The sequence below is a fragment of the Bactrocera tryoni genome, chromosome 4, assembly GCF_016617805.1.
Source record: "Bactrocera tryoni isolate S06 chromosome 4, CSIRO_BtryS06_freeze2, whole genome shotgun sequence".
Taxonomy (NCBI): Eukaryota; Metazoa; Arthropoda; class Insecta; order Diptera; family Tephritidae; genus Bactrocera; species Bactrocera tryoni.
The window spans coordinates 7,763,336-7,787,046 of NC_052502.1; the positions used below are offsets into that span (position 1 = coordinate 7,763,336).

General features: G+C 35.8%; 1 protein-coding gene across 4 annotated transcripts in view; it reads left to right on the forward strand.

Moving 5' to 3' along the window:
- LOC120773482 (mediator of RNA polymerase II transcription subunit 15a) overlaps window positions 1-22,909 on the forward strand; it is a 27,707-nt gene extending 4,798 nt beyond the window's left edge. For 3 of the 4 annotated variants that reach the window (XM_040102414.1, XM_040102411.1, XM_040102413.1), the window contains exons 2-8: window positions 6,504-7,808; window positions 18,192-18,991; window positions 19,066-19,164; window positions 19,237-19,341; window positions 19,419-20,483; window positions 20,655-20,723; window positions 20,789-22,909. In XM_040102414.1, the coding sequence (XP_039958348.1) occupies window positions 7,683-7,808; window positions 18,192-18,991; window positions 19,066-19,164; window positions 19,237-19,341; window positions 19,419-20,483; window positions 20,655-20,723; window positions 20,789-21,809 (3,285 nt within the window). In that variant the 5' untranslated portion in view covers window positions 6,504-7,682 and the 3' untranslated portion in view covers window positions 21,810-22,909. Of the gene's footprint in view, window positions 1-1,668; window positions 2,127-6,503; window positions 7,809-18,191; window positions 18,992-19,065; window positions 19,165-19,236; window positions 19,342-19,418; window positions 20,484-20,654; window positions 20,724-20,788 lie in introns of all 4 variants that reach the window. The other variant, XM_040102412.1, reaches the window with a different exon arrangement.
- Window positions 22,910-23,711: the final 802 nt, after the last annotated feature.

Consider the following 23,711-nt stretch of genomic DNA (forward strand, 5'->3'; position numbering starts at 1 on the left):
ATAGAAAATGTTACTGTTATCTTTCTAATAACATGCTGTTGTTTTTAAAGTTAATTTAATGTTCCAAATAATCAACACGCTTTGTCTGATAAGCAGGCTGGCAAACAAAACTATTTACTGCACAAATTCAGCTGAATTTACTTTGTTGATATCATAAAACTATTTTGAGCACAAAATCTAAATTGAAAAGTAAAAATTCACATTAATACATAATAAATATCTATGTATATACATACATACATGCCTAGATACATGCCTGTTTGTATATACATATGTATGTCTAATACATGCATTATAGCACTTCAAAATATACGTTTTTTATAAAAAATCGAAAAAATTTTCTAATCAGTCAATATTTATTGATATTTCCGAACATGTGACTCACAAATTTGTAGATATAAAAATTATATTTCACTATGTACATATGTGGTCATACTTTCGATTTACCTCAGTATACACGGTAATTCGTAACTACAAGTATAAGTTGTCTTGTTAGACAAAATATCGGTCATTAAATTTTGCTTGCAATTGAAATTGAAAATTGATAGTATCAATATAAATTTCAAATACCTACATACATTTACATATACATACACACATATGTACATGTGCATATAAATAACTATGTTTGCCTTTGTATACTCATATATACCATATAAGAGCACATTTATTACATACATATATATGCCTAGCAAGTCATTTTTATAAGTACGTGAATACATTCACTGTATATTTGCATATGTATATAGTTAAAATGTGTTTACCTGCAAAAATAGTTTAGATTGTGTGTAGAAATACGTATGTATTCAACTTAAATTTATGGTTAACAATAATCTTGAAAATATAAAATAAAAATAATTACTCAACTCATAGTGCCCCCTTCCAATAAATATTTATTTAGTATGATATTCAATGAACGGTAGACCAATATTTAAAGCGTATATTTACATAACAAAGCTCTTTTTCATAGAGTGTTACCACTTTGTTATGTGGTTGTGAATTTTTTCATAAGAAATTATGTTAAATCACACATTATTGGAACTTTTGTTTATATGTTTGTTTATTTTTCTAGAGTTCTACATTTGATAACAAATAAAATAATATTTCAGGGAGCTTAACCACTACTTGAAGATTTCAAATTTGCTTATCATGAACTGATAAAAAACTTTTCAAAACGCACACTTCCTAAAATCTCAGAAATATTGCTTAAAATAGCAACAATTTGTTTAGGCCATCCTAAATTTCTGTATTATGTATGTATGTACATCATAGACCACCCGCAAAACTCTTTTAAATACATAAATATTTGAAATAATGTTCTTGTTCATTCGCATGTTTGAGAAACATTAAATAACATCTTCAGCAAAATTTGATAAGTTCCCTATGCCATAATCAATTCGTAGCAGCTCGTAAAGTTTAATTCTTCTCCACTTCGTCGTCTTCTACTAACACCAGCTCGTAGCGAATCGGAAACTTTCAATATTAACCAAAAAAAGTCATAACTTTTTAATTGTAAGCCAACCAATAACAATAACCTATAGCTTGCCCATGCACCTCATCAATACATTGTTCAGTGTTTGACCTTTTTTTCGTTGGTCTACCTAAAAATAATTCACGTTCTGTGCCTAAACAGTAATTTGATTATACCAAATTACCATTTTAATTAAGTTTACAAGTTGGCAACAATACGTTGGCTAAGGTTAATACACTGCGTTGGATTTTAGCTAAATGCTAGCTCGCTGCTCCAGAACGACGACCAGGCCGAAACGCAACCATTTATTTCGACATCAAAGTAATTTTAGTTAGTTTCATTTGCCGAGGCGAATGTACGACGTTTAATTTGGACGGGCAAACGGAACGGCATGAATTTCTAAAGAATTCAAAGCGGAAGAAGGAAAATGTCTCATGGCATTACAATTAAAGCAATCATACACAGAGAGTTAAGGAGAGCGCGAGCGCTCAAACGCCTAAAAGAGAGTTAATGAGTGCGGTGTTTATTTAATAATAATAAAGACTACCTCTTCATGTGCTGGCATGTAGAGTCAACATATATGGAGCACTGCTGCGCTCAGCGTTACAAGCACACATACATAAATACAACGTGGTACATTCGGTGAGACCGGCAGGTGAGCGCTTGAGTATATGCATTGCGGCGTGAGAGAGAGAGAGAGAGCCAGTAAATGCGGCTAGCGTCTTGCTGTAATTTCAATTCATTTTCCAATTTATTATGATTTTAGTTTTTCGCATTCCGATTTAATATACTTTTGTACATGCGGATATTACAATTTTCAATGTGTGTGCGCGTGTGTGTGTGCTGTAATATTTGTTTATGCTCGTTCGTTTCATTTCAACTCGTTTCGCTGAGGATTTACGTACGCTTTTATACAAATAGTTAGTTGTGTGTGTATGTATGAATTTATTTTAAGTAAACCAGTAGGCAACTTTGAGGCCGTTTGGCTTATGCCTCCGCACAAACATACAGACACACATACACGGGAGTACAAGCGCTCAGGTGCGCGCGGGAACACTTTAAGGAAGCAATCATAGAGGCTTCTACGGTTGTGTGCAGTGAAACGTACGTACGTGTAAGCGTATATGCGCATGTATGTGTCTACTTAGAGCAAACAGAGTCATTAAATATTAAAAAGAAAATCATGCGGAGCAGAAAAATTTTGTGTTACTGCTGAGATTGAGGATGTGATTTAGGCGAACGTAGAAGCCAAGCCTCAGCTTGTGTTTTCGGTTGGGTGGGAGGGTAGGCGGTAGGGAGCACATTCACCAACATCGCAGCAGATGTGCACACATGGAATGAAATTATTTTTTTCTCAAGTTCATTAAACATGGACATACATACATACATTCATACATAACGACTTGCTCGCATATTCTAGATAAATATTATCTTGTCGGAATATCTAAATTTTAGTCAGTGTATCGTGTTATTGTGGTAAATAAATTTTAATTTAGATTTTTTTATCTTTTTATAAATATAATAACTAAATTTTAACATAACAGATGTATGTACATACATATGTATATGTATATGTACTCATGTATATAACATTCGTTTATATTTAGTCTTGCCAACGAATCTTGTATTTCACCTCGTTCTTAGAAAAACTTTCCATAAAAAGAGTTCCGTGTAAGAGTTTTCGCATTTATACTATATTGTTGCACACTATTTATAACCATTTTAGATTTTAACTCATTTTATATTGTTAAAGTTGACGGTGCTATACTGGCTCCTTAGACCAAGATCCTGCCTCAGTCTAAGTTGATAATTTATAAGGTGAGACTTAAGGATCAGGACGTTTGGCATTCAAATCTGGGGCAGTGTAGCGAATTAAAATTTAAAAGTAATTCAAGCATTTCAAAATAAAGTTCTGCGCACCATAGTGGGAGCTCCTTTTTATGTGAGAAATAATGTCCTCCCCCGCGATCTAAAGTCGTTCACTGCAAAGGAAACAGTCGCCGGAAATTACGAACAATTTTATATGTAACACTTTAAGCAAAATATTACTTAATATTCGAATATTTATGTGCCACATCTCCATACTTATTCTCTTAAGGAAGATCTTTCACTTCTTCGGAAATTATACACATATTTATGCCAGCGCTTAATCCAATTCTCCATACACTTGTTATAAGCCTCAGCTAGGATGGCCTTCGGTGACCTCAGCGAATTTGTTTTTTTCTTTTGACTCATTTTTTGAGCGCAATTCGCTGGAACGACATATTAATAAATCTACGTTTGATTAATGAAGGGTCTTCAACTACCTTGCAAGCATTTACTTTCCAATCTGCGTCGTTTTTGCAATATATACAGTTTTTTCTTAAGAGTTTAGTATTGATACGCTTCATACCCTTTGCTAGACAAACTGTTCGCGTCGTAAACAAACTCGACAAGACGAATATAAAAAAAGTTGTACGAGTACTAATCTTGAGAAAAAATTGTATCGATTGCGGTTTGCGCGCGCAGTTTATATGGACCAACCCTGGTCAAAAGTAATATTCACCGATCCAAACAGGGTTAGATCGCCGAAACGCAGACGAAGAAGCTTCAGACCTGTCAGAATACTGCACTCCGGTCTACGACAGGATGCCTCTTCATGTCTCCTATTGAACACCCACATAGTGCTGGGATGTTTTCGCAGAAATCATTCTTGCAGTCACCTGCTTGGAGCGGAATCGCCTTTTAGGAACATCAGAGGCCATTGCTCAATTACGTCGACGACATTAAACAATACGCCGACCAGACTTCGGACGTAACAAACTTCCGACAATCACTGACCGCCATTCACAGTGGAGCCATCAACACCTTCACCGGCTCCCTTCCAGTGAACGGCGTACTCGGAGTCAAACCATAACCCATTGCAGACGATGAGCTCGAGTTGCCGCGAGAAACGAGAGTGACTCTTGCGCAGGTTCGTAGCAGATTAAACTCCTACTTATCCATAATAGATCCCGACATATCGAATATATGTATGTCCTCCGCATTGTTGCTACTCATACACTCTAGGCCACCTCTTTGCATGCCTCACCAACCCCACTCATCTGACACCCCTCTCCCTTTGGTCCGACCCCGTCGAAACAGCACGTTTCTTGGGCTTCCCGTTAGATGATGACAACTTAGCGAATCCTTACCAGCCAAATGGGGACTAGGTATCCGCTAAACAACAACAACCAAAAATAAGCCGAAATTCAATTTAAATACTATTTAACATTTGTATTTTGGTTCACTGAAGCCATCACAAAGAATTATAATTTATTTTTAAAATCTAGTCGCTAATAAAAAATATATATTTACAACATTTTCGAAATTGCCTTATAAAAAATTTTAAAATCTTTGGTTAATCAGAGAGTACAATGACTCCAAATAGCGTATGATATTATTGTTGTAATCTTAACGCTGACGCTTTAGCGCTATAAATGCCTAGTTATCTAAATACCTGAAACTCTTCACTGAATCTGATCGTGTGATTCCAATAAAGAAATCTAGCTAATAAAGGAAAGTCGTATTTGTACACACCATAAATACATTAATACATATGTACATACATGCAGCCATAAGTATTTGATTCTAAGCGTAAGCTGCCTGAGATCCGTTTGCTTATAGAAAATCTTGTTTTATATAGTATTCTTCTTTTTTTCTTGTATTATGAGCTATTAGTGCTCGTAATACACAGAAATCAAAGTGAATGCCCTTAGTAGATATGCTTACATACTTACATACTGATGTACGATATGTACATACATACATATTTATGCGCAAATGTTTCAGTTCAAATTGATGTTTTCTCACAGCACCAATTTTTCAGTCTCTTGACTTATTCGCAACCGCACACACACCGCTGCACATACATAATTATGCACATATAACAATTCGCCTTATACATACATATGTATGTATGCCGACCTATTCATTCATATGTCAATTTAGTTTCCTTACGTTGCCATTACGATGTCGTATTGCTGATCATAATCATAACGATGATTACGTTTTCATTGCTGTTATTGTTGCTACATTGGTGTGTTTGTGTGTTGAGGGGGTGTATGCGGTGCCGACAGCGGGTAGTTGAATTGCTGAATAGGGAACGAAACGAGCACAAATGGAATTTTTAAATTTCTGTATAAATACATAATTGAAATTTTGAAAGCCAACCAAGTAACGAGACCACGAGCAAATGTCGATGGAAACGTTAAAGTTGAAGTCAAAATTGTTTGTCTAAAGCGGGCGAGCCAAGTTGTCGTATAACGCACACACACACACACACACACAAAGGCAGACTCATACTATCGCGCATAGTCGCACAAGAAACGGAATATGGAATATGGAATAATAGCAGCAACAATGAAATATTGTATTATACGAGCAAATAGTAATTGTGTGTACCACATAGTTGAATAGTTAGTTAGCTAGAGCTAGAGCTCGCCACATATACTCACAAACATACATATTTACATACAGGCGTACATGCATAGCTGCCCGGGCCCGTGCGACTTGACTTCTCATACCCGTTCCAATCTATGAATTAAGTATTTGTAAAATTTTCATTACTTCACCACCGTCCCCCGTCGTTGTGCGCTTAAGATACAATGTTTCTACGAATATATGTACGTATATAGGTATGTGTGCAAGTAGGTTCCATCCAGCAGTGCTTAAAATACATATTTCTACTATTTGTTGTTTACGTCTTGCCGCTCCACTTTGCTCTCTCTCTGCGTCGCCCAGCCGCGCTCTGGCATGTTTCTTTGTAATTCTTATTATTATAATGTTGATTTTTGTGTTTTTTTTTCTTCTACGAATATTATATTTCTTGTTCGTATTTTATTTTCTTTTCCATTTGCCTTTTATAATAGTGGTGTATATATGCTGGTTATTACCGCTGTTGTTGTTCTTCTTGTTGTTGTTGTAGACGTTTCAAAGTATTGTTTGTGTTGTGTTTGTTTTTGTATATTCACGTATATTTATTAAAAAGTTTTCATGTTCTCTACTTTTCCAGTTTTAGAGTCAGAGTCAGAGTCGGCCGGTACGTTGATTGGTTTGGTTCGTTGCGTTTTCGGAATGGTTTGATTATTGGATTGAATTGACTTGGATGGGATTGACTTCAATCGAATTGGCAGTTGATCAAATCGGATCTGATCGCAGTGGATTGCACATTCTAAAATATTCCAACATACATACTTACATATTTACATATAAACGTATTTAGATACCATAAAAACATACAAACATACAGTTAAAAAGTGCGTGAGCCATCGCTTGTTGGCGAAGTGTTTGCAGCCGAAAAGATATTGCCAATTTGTGTTTGTGGGAAAGTGTAAAGTGTATAAATAACGTGAAAAACGACAAAAGAACATTTGTGTGTGTGTCAGCATGCAAATATGTATATTTGGTGTAAATCACCTGAAGTGTAATTGAACATTTTCGACGGCTTATCAAACGCACAGCGCACATACACACATACGCAAACATATTTACGCAACCGACACGCATACACACAAACACACAAACGGATAGAGGTGGAGGCACACACGCGCCCATCCACCCACCAGCCAGTTTGATAAACGAAGATTTGTGACGTCGTCGGCTGGGCTGTCGTGATTCGTGAATGTGCCACTGCGGATAGCGCTCGCACACAAGCACACACACACACTCAGGCGCGCTCACGCAAGCAGCTCACACGCACACACTCATGCTGCTCACTGAAATACCTTGGCATTTCGGTGAGAGCAAACTTAGTTGCGCATACATTTGTATTTTGCGAATTCTCCCAGCCTCTTTGAGTCAGTCAGCGAGTGAGTCGTCGACTCTTTGCAATTAGAAGAAGCGTCAAGTAGACACGAAGAAGTGTGGCCGCAAGCAGCAGCCACAAGCGAGCTTCGTTCGTACCTTGCCCACTCATAGTAGTGTGGGTATAGATTTGCAACAGGGCAAACGAGCAACCGAGCAACCGAGCAACAGTGCAACAGTTTTGGCGAAGTTGCGTCTCCAGTTGCAGCTGCCATCGTCGGTCGTTCGTTCTCTGCGTTCTCGTTGTGTTGCTGTGACTTTGCGACACTTTGTTTGTGCGTGTGTTTTGTTGTTTGTTGTCATCTCCGTACGCCGTACGTAGCCGGCGGGGCGCAACGTGTAAACTGGCGCAAATGCCGCTGCGGTCGTCGCCGCTGCCTGCTGCAAAATGGAAACGAACAATGTGCAACTTTGCCGCATCTGCATCTCAACGAATGTGGGCTGCACGCAAATGATTTCGATATTTGGCGAAGATTCGCTGTGGCAGAAAATCACCACATTGGCCGATGTTAAGGTATTTCAAATGTAGACATTTTAATTAATTGCCACAGGCAAACATATTTATATAAAATATGTATGTATGAATAGCATATATAAAGTATTTGGGAACTCGTAAATATGTATGTGTGTATGTATGCATATATCGTCACCTAACATGCGTTAAAGCGGATCATCATGAACATCGAAAAAGAGCTCTTTATTGATTACAATTCATTACACCTTATTACATACATACATATACATATAATGTATACATATGTATATATGTATGTATGTATGTACTTACATATGTATATGGAAAATTTTAAGCTTCTGCTATCAGATATAACCACTTTATAATCAAAATTCAAATCTTGTTTCAATATTAACAGTTTCTATTTTATATCGATTTTCTTCTCTAAAGTTGTAAAAGCGATGTTACGTTATTTTTGTATTTTAGTTGACTAAATGTACATATGTACATGTACATACATACATATGTTACTGTGTATTAATAATATATATAAAAATATGTGTAAATATAAAATTAGTTATAAATAAGTAAATTATGTAATACCTATATTTAGTATATTATGTTTGTTGGTATGATTCAGGTCGCTATAAATTTCATTATGAAATTATTTTTCTTGTAAATCCTTCGTTAAGCACACAAAATATCTGCTTTCTTATATACATATGTAGATTCTATTAATGTATTAATTGAGGCAGTGAATAGGTTTGTCCGCTCGACAAAATTTTCCAAAACTATTAGGAGAAGTATTTATGTATATCGTTATATACATACATACATATGTATGTATGTATACATATACAACAATATTTTCGGTACTTCCATTCCGCTTCCTCGCTTTTAAATACTGTAACGTCAGCATATGTATGTACTAAGCTCTATAAAATGAAGAGTGGAGCCACTTTTAAGTTTTTTGTTTCAATGTTTGTTCTAAAAACCTATTAAACACAATAAAATTAATCACCTTCACCCATTTAAATGGAAGTATTGAGTGTCTTGAAGAATGAAATTTCCTACAGGGATTGCCAGCTATACAGCTATCAAGCAGGTGTAAAAATAAATGCATATGTTTGACATTCATGTTTAGTATATTACTGCGGCTTTATTGGGGAGATACATATAACCGACTGAAAGAAGTGATGAACAATTCGGTGGAACAAAAAATACTATAACCTAAATTTTTGACCTAATAAAAACTTTAATTACTTTAAACTTCATAACAAACCTTTAAGAATACCGGCAATATTGCCACCGTTTTGGTTTTTCGTGCTTCGTATATTTACTATATTTAAGTTAAACATCAAAAAAGGACTTTATCATAAGTTTCTATACCCTGAATAGGCTATATTAAGGGGTTACATGGGTTTCCTCGGGTAAAAACAGCCTTTTTTAACGATTTTTTTCTAATATAAAAAATGAAATGTTTTATTCGTATCTTTTATTGTTACAAACATACATACACTATTAACAAAGAAATTCTGAAATTTTTGGCTAAAAATATTTTAAAGTTGGCCATTGTGATGCCATTTTCGGTGAACACTCGGAAAAAAGATGTGCCCGCGTTGGCAGGATTACTCCTTACAGGATCATCTAAAGTGAAAAAATACGTATTTTAGTTAAAACCTTAACTTAGAACTTGGACTGAGGAAAAAACTAAAATTTGGATTTTTGGCAGAATATTTACAAAAGATGAAAATTTCAAATAGTTGTGATCGACAAAAAATCCTTTGTCTAAGTCTTTAAGAATTATATCTCAAAGACCTGTATAAAACTTTACGAAGATCGGTTAAGTAGTTCTCGAGAAATCTTGCCAACGGACTTCAAAAACACAGCTTCGAAAAAAACGCGTTTAAAGACGGCGACTTAGCCTAGCTAGCCTCGAGCGCACAAGTTCTCAAGGCTGTATCTCCGAAACTATTACTCGGATCAACTTGAAAATTTAGGACATTTTTCTAGAAGTATTGTAGCATTTAATAAGACAATAAAAAATCGATTTTTTTAAAGCTATCTATGCACAGTCTCTGGCCATTGAATTATGTATGTACATATGTCTAGCGTAAATTTGGCATAATGCTTAATTTACTGTGTAAATTCTTCCCTATAAGAATGTATGTATGTATGTATGTATGTATGTAAATTATAATTATTAGAAGTTTCACTAATAATAGGAAAAATGTGTCGATATGCACGCCTGTAAATATACTATATACATATCTATGTACATATGTATATACATTTGACTTTTTTGAAAAATGTCATACATATGTACAAACATATACTTATATATACTTTATAAGTACATACATTACATGCTTCACACAATAATATTATAAATGGAATATAATAGTTCGCCTTAGCCGGAAAATACTGTACAGCTACGTAGATATTTACTTATGGACACACATTCCTCAAAGTATTTAATATTTTCCGCATTATTATACGAGTATCTATGTACATTTACTTATATTCATAAAAACATACATACATATGTACGAAGATAAATATCTTTTGTTGCATAGACACTAACTCGAAATATGCTCTAATAAATCAAGTTTGTGTTCGAACATTAAAAGTTGGGAAGTTTTATTGTACAAATACGTAACGCAACGCATGTACATGTATACAAATACATACATACATTCATAAGTATGTATGAATGGCATTTTTATAACTTGAAGTTTCTCTGCGCCGATTTTTATTTTCTTTTATTTGTTTGAGAAAGGTTCGTATAACTGTTTATTGTTCACAAGGCATAATTCAGCCCAGTACTTGTCCGCTTTAGCTTTTCGCCTTACAAATGTATGTATGTACTTATGTATAATTAAATGTTTACCTAAAAAATTTCTAAATAATTCACCGTACGTTACTTTATTTATGAAACTTAATTTATGTGCACACATACAGTTGGGAACAAAATAATAGTGACACTTTTTGGAAGTGTAATTTTAATTAAATTCTTTGGGATATTTGGTAGGGTATTAATGAGTGCTTTTGGGAAATGATTAGTGGAATGCGTGGTTCTTAAAAACGCTTATATAGGAATACCCAAAACAAAAGAAAAAGAAATAAAACCACCAATTAATCAATACTGCCGTAGGGATAGTGTGTTAATGCAGGATTCCGAATTATTCAATTCAAAAATTTTGGAAATTTTATTTTTTAAACTGAATGCGTACTTTATGCGTACTAAATGTTAAATTTAAAACAATTTTTTTAGTTTTTAATTTTTTTTTATTATGTGCTCGGAATAAATTTTTTATTTTTCAGTCCGGTAGTTGGTATTAAAATCAAAAAAAAAGAAGGTAGAAATTTTTAAAAATTAAAAAAAAAATTAGTATTTTTAATTTTTAGTACATAATTTTTTAAATCTTTATTTTTTGTATTTTTTTTAATCTCAATCCTGTATTTGGTATTACAAAATTTAAAAAAAAGTTAATTCAATTATTTTTTTAATACATTATTTGCAACCCGGGTTAATTATAATTATATTCTTATTTTCATCAACAAACTATATGTATGTATATTGTCAGTATTTTTCCGCAAATGTGTTTCCGTTTTATATTTATGTACATACATATATAATATCCATTAAATTGGTTATGCAGATGTGGGACGTGGAAAGCAGTTCATAACACTATTTCGTAAAAGCACAAGAGAAAATATATTATTTTTATATGCATACATATGTATGTATTTATTTATTTATTTTTTATAAATTTTTAAGCTTTTTTATTTTTATTTAAGGTTTAAAAAAATCTTATTTCTTTTAAAAATTTTTAAGTTTTTTTATTTTAATTTTAATTTAAATTTTTTTTATTTTTTCACATTTAATTCCTTTTAATAGTTGCTTTTTATTGACCTTTTCAAAATCTCATCAAATAGATGATCCTATTTATTTGTCCACAACTGTACATACACACATGCATATGCATTAGTATGTGTGGATATGTGTGAACACATTCTCCTATTTAAATGAACATTAATATTTACACAGTAAGAAAATACGCGCTTGCGCATCCGCACTAATGCGTACGTGTTCGCCGAAACAAGCAGCCATTTAATTCTCGTATAACATTATTCCAATTTCGTTTATGGCTCTTTGTGTGTTTCAGTCCTCCCTTTATACGTTCCCCTCATAAAAACTTATATTTCCGAAATGATTTCTAAATTATTTTATTATTCTTTCCAATTAATATTGGACGTAAGTGTGTGAGTGCGAGCTTGCATGTGTGTAAACAAGCGCGGCTTTGTGCGTGTGCAGTGTTTTCATGCATATGTGTTGGTAATAAAGGCGGCATATGTACAAATATGCATTTATTTAAAAATTTTATATTTCTTTTCATGTATTTTACTGTGTACACAGCTCCTTACACGCTTTTGTACACGAAAAATATACAATATGATTTTATCGGCATGTACATACATATGTATGTGTGTGTGTGCGCATGTATAGCAATAGGAGTTCTCGTATTAACGTAATTTGTGGATCGACTGTGTTGCAGACACACAGATACATATTTATTTGTTCATATCGCATTGTGTATAATTTATGCGTTTCAAATTCTTTTACTTGACTCTTGGTGTACATTCTTCATTCGTAGAACCATTTTATATGTATTTATGTGTGTTTGTCGGTATGCGTATAAGATATAGATAGATAGTTATTTCTTTCTTTTCATTTTATTCAGTTTTTTTTACATACATATGTATGTACATGCATACTTGTTTCATTAATATGTTTTTCGTGCGTTCCCACCTCTTTCTCCTGCGTACCATGTGGTTTTCAAACTTTTACGCATTTACATTTTCTTTTCACATTTCGTTTTTTTCGACTTAACATATTCTATTCTCAAATTTCTTCACACTTACAGGTGTTCTATACTCACAACCACATTTAAGCACTTATATTTTAGTACATGTTTACTTATGTATGTATGTGTGCGTGTATGTAAAGTAGTAAGTTTGTATCATAAATTCATGCGAGTTTCTGTCTGTCGAACATTTCTATAAGTCCATAAGTTTTTATCGTACAATAAGTATTCGCTGCTTGCCCATGCCCGGCTTAATGTGCTTTGCTAGTCGTTGGCACTCACCTTTGTTGTTGTCTATTTATATTTAGTGCTCTTGCGGTATATATTTTTTTCTCTTTATTTCATTTTTATATATTTTTCTTTATTGCATTTGTTTTTTCTTTTTATTTCGTATTTATTATGGCTCATTTTTTTCAAAATTTACCGTTCGATTGCTGTTTGTCTTTTATTTGGCTTCATGAAGGCAGCATTTTTATGTTGATTTCATAAATTCAACAACTAAATAATACATACAACAAACAATAAAAAAAACGCTCAACGTTCGACGTTCGCAACACGCTGCCACATCTGTCGTGTGCTTTAATGTGGCTAAACATTCAACGCTCGCCACTTTGTAAGGCCGAGTTGGGTTGAGTGAGGTACGGAGTGGCAAATGGGGAGTATTTCGTATGGAATGAGGTGTGCATATGAAAGTAAGGTAATGCACACACACATACATACATTCATGTGCGCACATATTTTTATGAGAGGAAATAAATGCATATTTAATAAAGAGTAGTTGCCAGTTAGTCATGTGCAAATGTAAGGAAGTACATACATATGTATGTATGTATGTATGAACATATGTATATGTATGTATATTCGCATGTTTGTAGATGTTCTATTTAATGGTTTTACTTGTTGCCAATAAAATAATGCCGTGCAACGAACTTATAAAAATCAATCGCATTACACTCCCCTCCACAACTTTGTTGCTGGTTGCAAGTATGTAGCTTTGCGCAAAAAATAAATTATAATTGCGCCTATAATATGAAATTGTATAATTTGTGTATACTTTTATATAAGTAAGTACAAATATTCATACATAAGTATGTATATCTGTGCTATTTTCGCATAATAATTAGCATAAATCGACTTAAGGGGCTACATGGGTTTCGTCAGGAAAAAAAAGTTTTTTCAACAATTTTTTTCTTATATAAAAAATGAAATATTTTATTCGAATATTTTGTTTTTACAAACATACTCGTACACTATTAGCAAAGAAATTTTGAAATTTTTACATAAAATTAATTTAAACTCGGCCATTGCGACGCCATTTTCGGTGACCACTCGGAAAAAAGATGTGCCCGCGTTGGTAGGATAACTCTTTAAAGGATCATATAATCTCATGAAAAATGTTGTTAAATAAAAAAGTTTTTTTTTTAATTTTTCTAAATTTTTTTTTACATAAATTCTGTCATAACATTGTCAATAAATTATAAAAAATTATTAATCTAATATGGACGATAGTCAGGCGTTTTGTAAACATTAAAAAAAAAATTAAGCAAATCGGTTGAGTAGTGCGACCGGAATCATGTCCGCCAGCTTAAAAAAGTGTGTGTTTGAGAAAAACGCGTTTAAAGTTTGAGTTGAGCACTCCGACCGCTCCGAACGTCGAGCGGTATTATTATTTTTGGGCCTTCCAATGGTAAAGTGGGTTTCTATATTAATTCTCAGGGTATAAGGGAACAGAAAATGCAAAAAAAAATTTTTTTTGAAAAAAGATTACCCTACTGACCCCTTAAGAATTGTATCTCAAAGAGCTGGGTAAAATATCAGGAAGATCGCTTGAGTAGTTCTCGAGAAATCTTGCCAACCGACTTCAAAAATGAGTTTCGAGAAAAACGCGTTTAAAGACGACGCACTTAGCCTAGCTAGCCTCGTGCGCACAAGTTCTCAAGGCTGTATCTCCGAGACTATCACACGGATTAACTTGAAAACTTAGGACATTATTCTGGAGATATTGTAGAATTTAATAAGCCAATCAAAAAAATCGATTTTTTTAAACCAGTAAATACATGTAACCCCTTAATATTTTGATTAAATGATCCAGCACCATTATATGAGGGACACCGCAAACATACATACATATGTACATAATTTTTTTCTGACACACATTCGAATAATTTCTGCCATTGCCGCTTTTCCATATTTCTTTGTAAACATTTTATAGAAAATTCTTAAAATTTCATACTCTAATGTACGATCGGTTTCCATAAAAATATTTCACCTCTACTATCACAAAAACTTTCTCAAAACATGCTTGTTTTTTTTTTAATTAACTTTACTCACCTTAAACCGGCCTAAAAAGGAGGAAACTGAAGCTTAAAAATTACAATAAAATACATATGTACATACATATGTACATACACATAGTATATACATATGTATGTAAGTATGCCATGAATATGTGAAAATGCTTACGAAAAATCGAAATGCACGTCTCAACTTAAGTAGACTTAGCCCACTTAATATAATAGATTGCCACAGTTATGTCTATATATTAATATTTCCGACATTCGCTTCTGCACATACCAATTATTTTAAATACACACACATACATATATAAATTCATATGCATATGGTTTAATTTAACTTCTTCTACATTTCTTGTGCTGCTCATGTTTTCCGTTTTAATGAATATGTAGATATGTTACATGCACACACACATACGTAAATAAATACATACGTGAATATATATGAATTATGCGCAAAGTTGACGACTGGTGCTGCACTTATTTATACGGTGTATAATTTTTTATTCAAACAAACAAATTGTAACTATTTCTTTACACAGAAAATTTTGCAAGTATTTGTGCACTACTACAAATACATGCTCACACATTGGCATTTTCGTACATTTCGTGTTTTCCGTTCCCGTTAATTTTTTCTTCAAAATATTTATTGTCTAGTTTTTGCTAAGCTGAATAAATTCAAATTTCCTTTCGGTTAATTATTCATACAAGTGTTAGTATATACATACATACATACATACATATATGTTTATGTGGCTGTGTATGTATCGTGTATGTGAATATGTTATATAATTGAAATTACGTAATTAAGTCAAGTATCTGTTGAGCATAAACCGTCGTTTCAAAAATATCGCACGCCATATTTTTCTAAAGAAGAGGGGAAAATGTTAGGGAGGGTTAAACTGTTCGGTTGCGTCGCTCTTAATACTCTTATTTATATTTAGTCAATTATAGTTTCAGTAAGTTAACCAAATTATTGTCTGAGATCATTATGCCGGTTGCGGTTCTTTATTCCCGTTCACATTTTGAACAATTTCCCTTAATGTGCAGAGTTGCCATATGTCCTCATACTGTTTTTGAATTATCTATTGCACAAAAAATGTGGGCTATTGGATTCAAAATGGCGTTTTATGGAAGTAGGCGTGGTTGCGTCTAATTTTTACACAGTTTTAGGGATTTTGTAAAATACCGTTATTATAAACGAGCAGAAGATAGTTACTACCCGCGAGTAGAATTAGAGATCTTTCACAGTTTTTTATGCAAGGATATGCAAATATGTAAATTTAAATGAATTTTCAAACAATTACTGAGACGCACCGTTCGTTCCTATGACAGGGTGTCATGTTTCACAATTCGACCTAACCTTCAAAAGACTCGTGTATAGGTTTTATTATCTGAAATTTGATGTTCAACGGTAATAAAACCGTTATTTTGCGTTGTTATGTAACGAGGGATGAAAATGATTCCATATTTCACTCCGAACTCCAGTCCAAAAACAGCCGAATGGGCGGCAACACATGATGACTCTAATGCAAAAAGTGTCGGCCAGCTGACAAATTTATGACGTCCACATTTTGGGATGATAATGAAATAATTTTCATTGATTATAACGGGTTTTTCAATAAGAGCGAGATAAGTAATTACAACAAAAACGGTTTGCGATAACAATGAAATTCTTTATTCCTTTGAAAATACATTCGATCCCATCATGTATCGAACTCGATTCCTTTTGCATGGCCACCACGGGCACGCTTGCAGAAGTGCAGATGCTGAACCTAATTTTTGACGGTTTTCAAGCATAAATCGGCCTATACTGCTGAAATTTCACGTTCGATATTCGTACGAAGTCAATCGTCGCTGGTTTGCTGTTATAGATCATAGACTAGAACAATAGACTTGATGTAGCCCCACAGCAAATAGTCTAACGGCGTCAAATCGCACGACCGAGGCGGCCAATTGACTGGGCTATTTCGTGAGATAACACTTTCACCAAACTTAGTCTTGAATAAATCGATTGTGGCATTCGGTGTGTGGCTTGTGGCGCCGTCCTGTTGGAACCACATATTGTCCAAGTCCATATCATCCAACTCGGGCCAAAAATATTCGGTTATCATTGAGCGGTAGCGATTCCCATTCACAGTTACGTGCCGGTCTTGATCATCTCGGAAGAAGTACGGCCCTATAACGGCGCCGGCTCGTAATTTCTTTGAGATGCAAGGGTGTCTCATGGAGTACGTGTGGATTGCTGCCTGACCAATAACGCATATTTTGCTTATTAACGAAGCCATTCAGTCAGAAATGAGCCTCATCGCTGAAAATGATTTTTTGATGAAAATCCGGAGCATTTTCAAGTTGTTGCTCAGCATAATTCACGAACATACCACGATTCTGGTGGTCAGGGGGCTGCAGTTCTTGCGTCAATTTGATCTTGTAAGGATGCAGGCCAAGATTTCTTCGCAAAATCCGCTACAATGACATCACAGAGATTTGGGTCTTCCTCAATTGAAGCGCTAGCGGCAGCAATATTCTCGACACTACGGGCACTTCTTTGTCTCACTGGCATGGGAACATTTTGTACTGTGCCTGTGGATTCAAATATTTCCACTAGACGCTTAATTGCTGATCTGACAGGATGATTATGACTACCATAAATTGAACGTAGCGCTCTTAAAGCTGAGGCCACTGACTCCGAATTTCGATGGGAAATTTTAATAATTTCGACTCGTTATTGGGTCGTATAGTATATCTTTCCATGATGAAATGGCGAACCTTGCTGTCTTTATCGGCCTACTTTTGTAGCGCCTATTGAAGAACCCTTTACGAAAAAGGTAACATCAAAGTTGGAAGATCGTTCTCGATAACAAAAATTTTGCAAAAAAAAGTGTTTCATGTTGGATTTTTAGCAAAATAAATACATATGTACCGTACACTAACAAATAATCTCATTAAATCAAAAGTAGAACTTGCTATGCTATGCTAATTAGTTCGTATGTTAGTAAGCAAACGATAATTTATGCGATTTCTGTAAACATCTGGTAAAGGCTATACCTGTGACTTCTTTGCTTATGTTTTTTGGGATTGCGAAGTCATTATTTCTTATTTTTATACATACATATGTATGTATATTTGTACATTAATATTTTAAATTTAAACCTTTGAAGGGACTTCTTCGACATCAATTTTTGAGGGTGTTTGATTTGAGATGTAAATGTTTAATTTTATGACGTAAACCACACATTTTTGAGATATTTACCTAACTCACCTCCATTTTTCCCTTGCAGATCGAAAAAGGCGACACCTTACCGCAACAGGTGTGTGTGACATGTGCCAAAAATGCAATATCCGCATGTCTCTTCAAGAAGAAGTGCGAAGATGCTGACAATTTCTTTCGCCAGCAATTGCTCATACAAAAGTTCGAGAATCGCACGTCGACTGGCAGCAATGCGGCGTCCGCGCAACCGGAAGTCGACTCCACCGATCAAGTGCCCGAAGTGGCCGCTATGGAGAGCTATGGCGGCAGCGACGGCGAGGGACCACACGATCAAACGCATATCAGCGCCAGCGCACACTCGAATGGCTTAATGATCGAAGAGGACGATGGCGAAATAAAGTTTCCGTACGCAAAACAACCGTTCGACTTTCATTCCATACGATTAATGCACGAGTACATGCAACAGCAGTTGAGTAAGATTAACGGTTCACATAAGAGCGCCGGAGCTGACAATAGCGGCGCGAATTCGGATGCCGCTGCTGATGACGATGAAGAGGATCCACTACCGCTGATGCCCGAAGTGCAGCTACTAACACCAAACGATGAAGTGGCGGTTGTCGGTGGCGCTAATAACAACAACATACCTGCTTATGGTGGCGTCGAACAGCCGGCGCTGCGCGGCTACCAGTGTCCGGACTGTTTCCAGATTTTTGAAATGAAGCAAATACTCAAGGCGCACATGCAGAGCGTACACGGCACACAGGGTCCCGTTTATGAGTGCACGAATTGCAAGAAGACATATTTCTACAAGCGATTCCTGGAGAAGCATGTGCGGCGCGGACGTTGCGTCAAGAAGCGACGCAATCAAACGTTAGTGTTGTTGTTGTTGGAGACTCTTGTCGGCTATATTGAAGTCTAATATTGAAAACTTCTCTTTACCTTAGGCGGCCGATGCAGTGCTCCGATTGTCATGTGCTATTCCCCACCGGGCACCATTTGGGCTGGCATAAACGCACAGGTTGTCCGTCGCGGGCCGCAAAAATGTGAGTCAAATTGGTTTTTGTTTACTTTTAGTGCTTAGATTGACGGAAATACTTTTCTCAATGTGTTTGCAGGCCATTACAACAGTTGCTGAAGCAGAACATCGTTGAGTACAACAACTTTCCGAAACGTGTTGGCATACGTAAGCCCGAGAATGCGCTCTATTTGCATAATAGGAAGTGAGTAATACTTTTTAGGCATACATACACACATACTCGAAAGAAACATAACCTAAAATTATTTTCTCTTCTTATAGACTTCACATTGCCAATAATAAACGCAAAGGACGCACTCGCATCAAATTGGATTCGAAGAAAATTGCACTGGCAAAGCAGCTTATACTGCGAGAAGCCACCACTACCGTTATAGCCAACGAGTTGAATATTTCGCGCACCTTTGCTTGGCGTCTTCGCAAGAGTCTTGTGAACGGGGTCAGCCTGCATGAGCGTGTCATCGACAACAATGGCGAGGAGTGCGACGAAACGGCAGCTCAACCGATGGTAGCCGACAGCACTGAGGAGCTACCACGGTTATATCCCTTAGCACAACCGTTAGATCAGTTCGCGCAAATGCAACGCATGGTGAAGCAGGAGAAGTCCGAGAGCGACGATGAGTCCGAGGAAGGCGAAAGCGGAAAGGTAGATTCTAGGCGTGAAAACGAAGCTACTGAAGCCGAGCAGCAAGAAAATAACGAAGCACATGCTCGAACGTTGGAGGTTCCGCGCGACCAGTTGCAACACGAACAATATGCAGCAGCAGCGGAGAAGCAACAGTTGCAGGCTGAAGAGTCAGCGTTGACTGCTAAGCTCATGGAACAACAGTTATTACAATTACAACAACAACAGCAGCAACAGCAAAGTCTTAACAATGCGAATAATGCGGAGGGCGATGACGATAATGATGACGATTCTGACAGTGACTCCGATGATTCGGATGACGATGACGACGACGACGATGACGATGATGATGACGACGAAGAAGATGAAGATAACAAAAATGGCGACGACGGCGAAGAGACTGATAATTCTGTAGAAAAAAGCGATGATGCTAAGAAGACGGAACAAGATCAAGCACAAAAATTACAAATACAACAACGTGAACTAGAACAAAACTATCAGCTCCAGCAGCATATTCAACACCCACAAAGTGTAATACAAACAAATGCATCACTTCCACAATCACTAATGGAGGGTGCCGTGGCACCGGGGCTAATAACACCGAAGGACTTGAATGGACTGCGTCAACAGTTGTCGAATCACAGTAAGGAGTGTGTAGCTCAGTCAGTGATCACTCAATTTCCGTCCGCAGCCGCCACCGCCGTGTAAGTATTTAACAAAAAATAGATATGAATAATCAAAAACCTCTTTGCGATGGATCAGAATTATTGAAGCCAGACTTTTAAAACTCCTCCACATTCTTCAACATTTTTTATTTAGAATCTCTAAGAAAGTTGATAGAATCATTCTAAGTTATTATTACCGTAACCTTTCAGTCACCAACTTCCAGTGAATCTATCAATTCGAACACCGCAAGGCGCACAAAACAACGAATCGCCAAACAAGTATGTAAAATACCCCTTATTTCATCTCAACATCAACTAAAGACAATAAATTTTCTTTGATCTAGGGAGACTCCAACGCCTGCCACCACAGGTCAGACAAAGAAACCGCGTAAACCGAACGTTTTCATTGACGACGAGAAATATGCAATGGCTAAGACGCTGGTCGCGCAGAATGCATCCACCATGGAAATAGCACGCGCACTGAATGTCTCACAAATGACCGCTTGGAAGGTACGCGATGCCATTGTCAAAGGATTGCCGTTGTCATATCGCAACAAGAGAGATGGTCGCAGTGCCTCAAATGGGTCGAGTGTTTGTGGCGACGCGGCTGGCGGGGCTGTTACGGAAACTATTGAGTCACAGATGGCACATCAATTGCTCTTGCAACAGCAGCTGCAACAAGAGCAGTACCGACAAGAACAGCTACAGATACAACAACAACATCAGCAACAGCAGCAACAAAAACGTTTACAGCAACAACAGCAAGAGCGTTTGCGTTTACTGCAACGCCAACAGCAACAACTAAAAGCACAACAACATTTACAAAAGCAACAACTACAGCAGCAGCAACAGCAGCTACAAGAACAACAACAACTTGCGCAACAACAATTACTTGACGGACAACATTACGCCACATCACAACCATCCGCCTCGCCGCCACAATACGAGCAACCGGCCACCAGCACCACCACCACCACCACAGCGCCCGGGCCGGTGAAATTCGTACATCCGCGACGTCGTTTAAAGGCAGCCGAGCGCGAGCAACGCGACAAGGAGATAACACGTGAGATACTCGAACTCATACGCGAAGACAGCAACATACAGTATTGGAAGGTGTCGGCACGCCTCGCCGAGAAAGGCTTCCCCATTTCACCATCTTCGGTCTGTCAGAAGCTCAAATCGATGGGCATACATCGACGCTGGAAGCCCGGCGACAAGCCACCCATGATGGTGGACATGGATCAGTTGAAGGCGGCAAGTGCCATAGCCGGTAATTTGGTGCCGCCACCAAATGCGGCGGAAGAGGGTTACGAACAGCAGTTCGATATGGGTGGCGCACACTTTCTTAGTGCCTTTACGCGATGAACAAAGCTACGCAGTGTGAAAAAGTGTAGTGTGAACAAGTGGAGACTTACTGCGTCTGGGGGGTGTGAGCTCACACATTTATTAAAACAATATTAAACCAAGATCAAAGTTAAGAACAAGGAATGCGTATTATATAATATATACTGTGGCATGTATACATATATATATACACATATATGTATATAGGAACAGTATATTTCGTGGTAATCACATATAATAAGACAGTAGTTATAATCTAGAGATAGAAAAACTACATAAAACAGTCGCATGCAGGCAAAAAGTATTCAAGTTCTAATTAGTGTTATGCAAAGTGACACATTATAGTTAATAACTAAAGTATTTAAGCATAAAGTTTTAAGCAGAAAAGTGTAAAATGTCTAACAATGTCCAAGCAGAAGTAAAGTTACAGTATTTGCAGGGAAGTTAGTTAAACTTTCAAAACTAAATATTATTGAGTAAGCAGAGCCCTGCTGATTTATGAAAAAAACTGCTGTTGGACGAATCATTCCAGTTTACCTTTTGCTTTAAAATTTAGCATACATACATATCCACATTTAATTAATTACTGAACAAGTATTAAACTTGAAAAAATTTGAGAAAAAAGTCATTAAATGGCGAAAAAAGACAGCTTCCATTTTTATATACACTCACATAAATAATTTTTAGTACGCACAAAATGATTTCTGTCTCGCACATAAGCAGCTATATACATTTGTATTTATTTTATGTTTAAAACACTCTACTATACGTTAATATATTTTGAAGTTGTAAGGAGGCATATATGAAAGACTAGCTTGAACAAAATATTAGAAGACTCTAGCACGTAATAGCTATTTATAGACACACAAATACATACAATTTGCTACTTGCATAAGTTCGAAAGGAAATGGTATCGAAGTCCATTTATTTTTTAGTTTAAGTTCAACGCTTTTGTTTGCAGAATTTGGAACTACGCGTTTCGAAAACTGTTTGAAGAATTGTTTAGCCTTTTAATAAGCGAAAAATCAGAGCCATTAGTTTGCTGAGATACTAAAATAGAATTCATTTTACTTGAACTTGCAGCAATTACAACAAATAAATGACTTTTTTGAAACAATAAAACTTTTAGTTAGTTGATGGCATATCAAATTGTATGAGACTACAATAACTACAATATACGTATGTATATAGCATAATTATATATTCGTGCACATCTGGATTTTAAATTTCATTTTTTTTCAATCATAAATTTTTACAACTTTTAAGCGCTTTTTTAAATTTCTAACATGCAAATCGTAGTTTTTCATACATCCAGTATTTTTTTGTACCAACGCATATGTTTGTGGCAACGCACTGAAATATTCCAAATGAGTTCCTTTGTATTTTTATTTTCCTGCACTGTGTATTGCATATGTGCAGGCATCCGTCCGAGTTTTTGTTTGACACTTAAATGCTGCTGCGCATGCGTGGCATTCCGTTAGGCAACCAAAAAGACAAACAAATTGTTATTATTACAAAGAAATTAAATATTTTACGCAAATTTATTGTGTGTTTTAGAAAAATAAATCATAAAATGTTATGCGAGATAATTGCTCCACATACGAGGCTACCAAGAAAGCATAATGCAACCTATTTGCGGTTATAGACCAAACAAAAGGCCTACGGTATTACATATGTACATATATGTATGTATTATATTTTAATGTACTAATTTAGTTGAACTCATATTGGCTCATTAATAGCAGTAAATTGTTAATAAAAACAAAATATCAAAAAAGTATGTTACAATATACTTACATACATACATATGTATATATAGTAGCAACAATAGTTATGCAATGTTAATCAGTGAGAAATAAGCCTTAAAGTGCAATTAATGGAAAACACAAACACACACACTTGAGATCATGCATGTTTTTTGTA